This window comes from Juglans microcarpa x Juglans regia, chromosome 1D, assembly GCF_004785595.1.
Source record: "Juglans microcarpa x Juglans regia isolate MS1-56 chromosome 1D, Jm3101_v1.0, whole genome shotgun sequence".
NCBI lineage: Eukaryota > Viridiplantae > Streptophyta > Magnoliopsida > Fagales > Juglandaceae > Juglans > Juglans microcarpa x Juglans regia.
The window spans coordinates 15,912,686-15,915,188 of NC_054594.1; the positions used below are offsets into that span (position 1 = coordinate 15,912,686).

Consider the following 2,503-nt stretch of genomic DNA (forward strand, 5'->3'; position numbering starts at 1 on the left):
CTTATTGGCCATATTACCCAATTTGCCTTTTTTTCTTGCTTTCATGGTATGCAAAATCTCATATGCCACCATTATGTTGTCAGTTATTAGCCTTCCTGAAATGAAGGCACTTATTTGCCATCACTTTTGACATCAACTTATAGCCAACATTACAAAGGCTAATTAGCCTAAAATCACTGGCCTTCTTGGGTTCCTTAACTTTAGGAATTAGAGCAATGTATGTATGATTCATAAAAGGTGTAAGACAGTTACCATTAAGCCATGCCAGTACTCTTTGCTCACCTCATCACCAACAATCTGCCAATGCGTTTGAAAAAAGCAAGCCCCAAAGCCATCTGATCCAAGTGACTTCAAAGGGGCCATGTGTTTGAGAGCTTCCTCAACTTCATCTCTAGAGAAAGGTTTGGGCAAATTGTCATTCATTTCTTCTATTACACAAGGAGCCATTGCCTACAAACAAGCTTCAATATCCCCATCACTTGGGGTTGTGGATTTGAACAATTTCTGGAAGTATTCATTAAAATCCTTGTCTATCATTTCAGGTTCTGTTTGCATCTTATCCTGTTCATCAAAAATCTATCTTATCCAGTTCTTTTTCCTCCTTTGGTTGGCACAGCTATGAAAAAACTTTGTATTACGATCACCTAGTTGATACCAGTCCAGCTTTGCTCTTTGCCTCAACTTCAAATCCTCCATTTCAAGATAGACCCCTATCTCTTCTTGAAGTTTTTTTTATCTCCACCATATTATAGTGGAGATAAATCAACAATATTGATAGTGGGAAAGACCTACTTGTTTCTACTTTTCCTTCTTTGTAGTACTCTTGCTGTTAAATGGACACAAAATTAAAGGTCTCGTTTGTTTTCACAACTGTTCTTAACTCAACTCATCTAATTATTACAAATTTTTCAAATTTCCATACAAAATAAAATAAACAATTCAACTTTTTCAAATCTCAAAACAAAAATAAGATAAAAAAATATATTCTAACAATATTTTATTCAACTTTTACCTTTAATCTCGACTCATCTCATATGTGAAAACAAATGAGACAAGTAAATAACCGAGAGGAAGGAACCAGGCATGCTGGTCCTGGATATATAGCATATCTTCTTTTCTTTTGGACACACATATACATGTATATATAACATGCAAAATCACATCCATATCTATATAAGACTCTGTGACTACATAATTTACTTATAAAAAAAAAAAAAAAAAAGACTCCGTGACTACATAAGAAAGAGAGAAGAAAAAAATCTATGAGAAAATGAGCATTTTCCTTTCCATTAATATTAGTTGCAGGGAAAAAAGTAGAGAAAAGTTGCTCCTCAGCTTGGCTGAGTCAACTTGGACAATGCTCGTTAACTTAATAATGCTGATCATTCATAGTCTAGATAATGGTATGTTAAGAAACAAAGAGGACGCAGGTGAAATGAATGGGGCCTTGCCATGAGTACTATCGTCGTCGTCGTCCTGTCTTGGTGGTTGATCATGATCATTACTTTCTTCCTCTCCCCTTTCAGACTCTGCATTCTCATCTCTATTTGCTTCTTTGTCTGCCTCATCCACCATCTGTTCATTGCTAATTATTATATAAGAATGAGATATATATTATACATTTGTTTTTCATTTCCTGTATATGTTGGAAATAGATATAACCCAACACAAATAGTTAAGTTGAAAAACATATAAACATTAGTAAACTAAGATCATGATTATTTTTAGAGAGAGACCTTAGTGGTGATGGCCGGGGACAGGGAGGGCAGAACATCGACAAGCTGTGTCTTTACGCGGTGCAAGGCATCCTTGGTGAGGCCCTGAGCCGCCACTGTGACATCCCTAACTGTCGTCTCCAACAAGTGGCGTGCGTTGTCCAAAGCATCAGCTGGAACTGCAGCGGCCGCCATTTTCTCTAGCACCCTCTCCTTTATTCCTCCAAACCTCCTCCTTATATCCCCAACTACACCCTTTGATGCCTCTACCACACCCATCCCTGATCTGATCTCGATCTTGATATGCTGCTACCTTTTTGTTTTCCAGGCCACTCAATTTCCTCTACATATATATTGTTTTGTTATTCGCCTTGATGATAATTGCATGCGTAGCATGGGTTGTCCTTGTCCACAAACTTTGAAATCGAACCATCTAATTAATTTGGTGGTATTAGTCTTAGTGGTTGTACTGTTTTCTCCTGTGCATGGGATTTATTTATACCAATATCAATATATATAGAGTAATGCTAGAGAGAAGTCACTGTAGCAGTGCATACTTTGCACTCACTACATGGCTGCTTTTAGTTCTCTAATTTTTTATTTTAGACTTGGGACATGTGTGGTTTAGATGATGCCACATCATGTGTACAAATTGGTTGCTCCCAACAATAACTTCTATCTATATTTATTCCATATATATATATATATATTCATTTTTTTATGTTTAATATTTAAATTTGTTAAGGTGGGTTGCATTGATAGAGATAGGCCTTTTTTTTTTTTTTGAG

General features: G+C 36.3%; 1 protein-coding gene across 1 annotated transcript; it reads right to left on the reverse strand.

The window, feature by feature from the left end:
* Positions 1–1,261: 1,261 nt before the first annotated feature.
* On the reverse strand, positions 1,262–2,062 carry LOC121249134. Its single transcript, XM_041147824.1, has 2 exons — positions 1,737–2,062; positions 1,262–1,575 (listed from the first exon to the last, which is right to left on the reverse strand). Exons 1-2 carry the CDS (start codon positions 1,992–1,994, stop codon positions 1,387–1,389), a joined length of 447 nt encoding a protein of 148 aa, XP_041003758.1. The 5' UTR covers positions 1,995–2,062; the 3' UTR covers positions 1,262–1,386.
* Between the last annotated feature and the right edge of the window lie 441 nt (positions 2,063–2,503).

Bases quoted from the DNA above. Each gene is read 5' to 3' on its own strand.
- LOC121249134 (XM_041147824.1), bottom strand. From the start codon at position 1,994: ATGGGTGTGGTAGAGGCATCAAAGGGTGTAGTTGGGGATATAAGGAGG. The intron at 1,576-1,736 runs GTCTCTCTCTAA...AGCAATGAACAG, and splicing joins CCCCGGCCATCACCACTAAG to ATGGTGGATGAGGCAGACAA.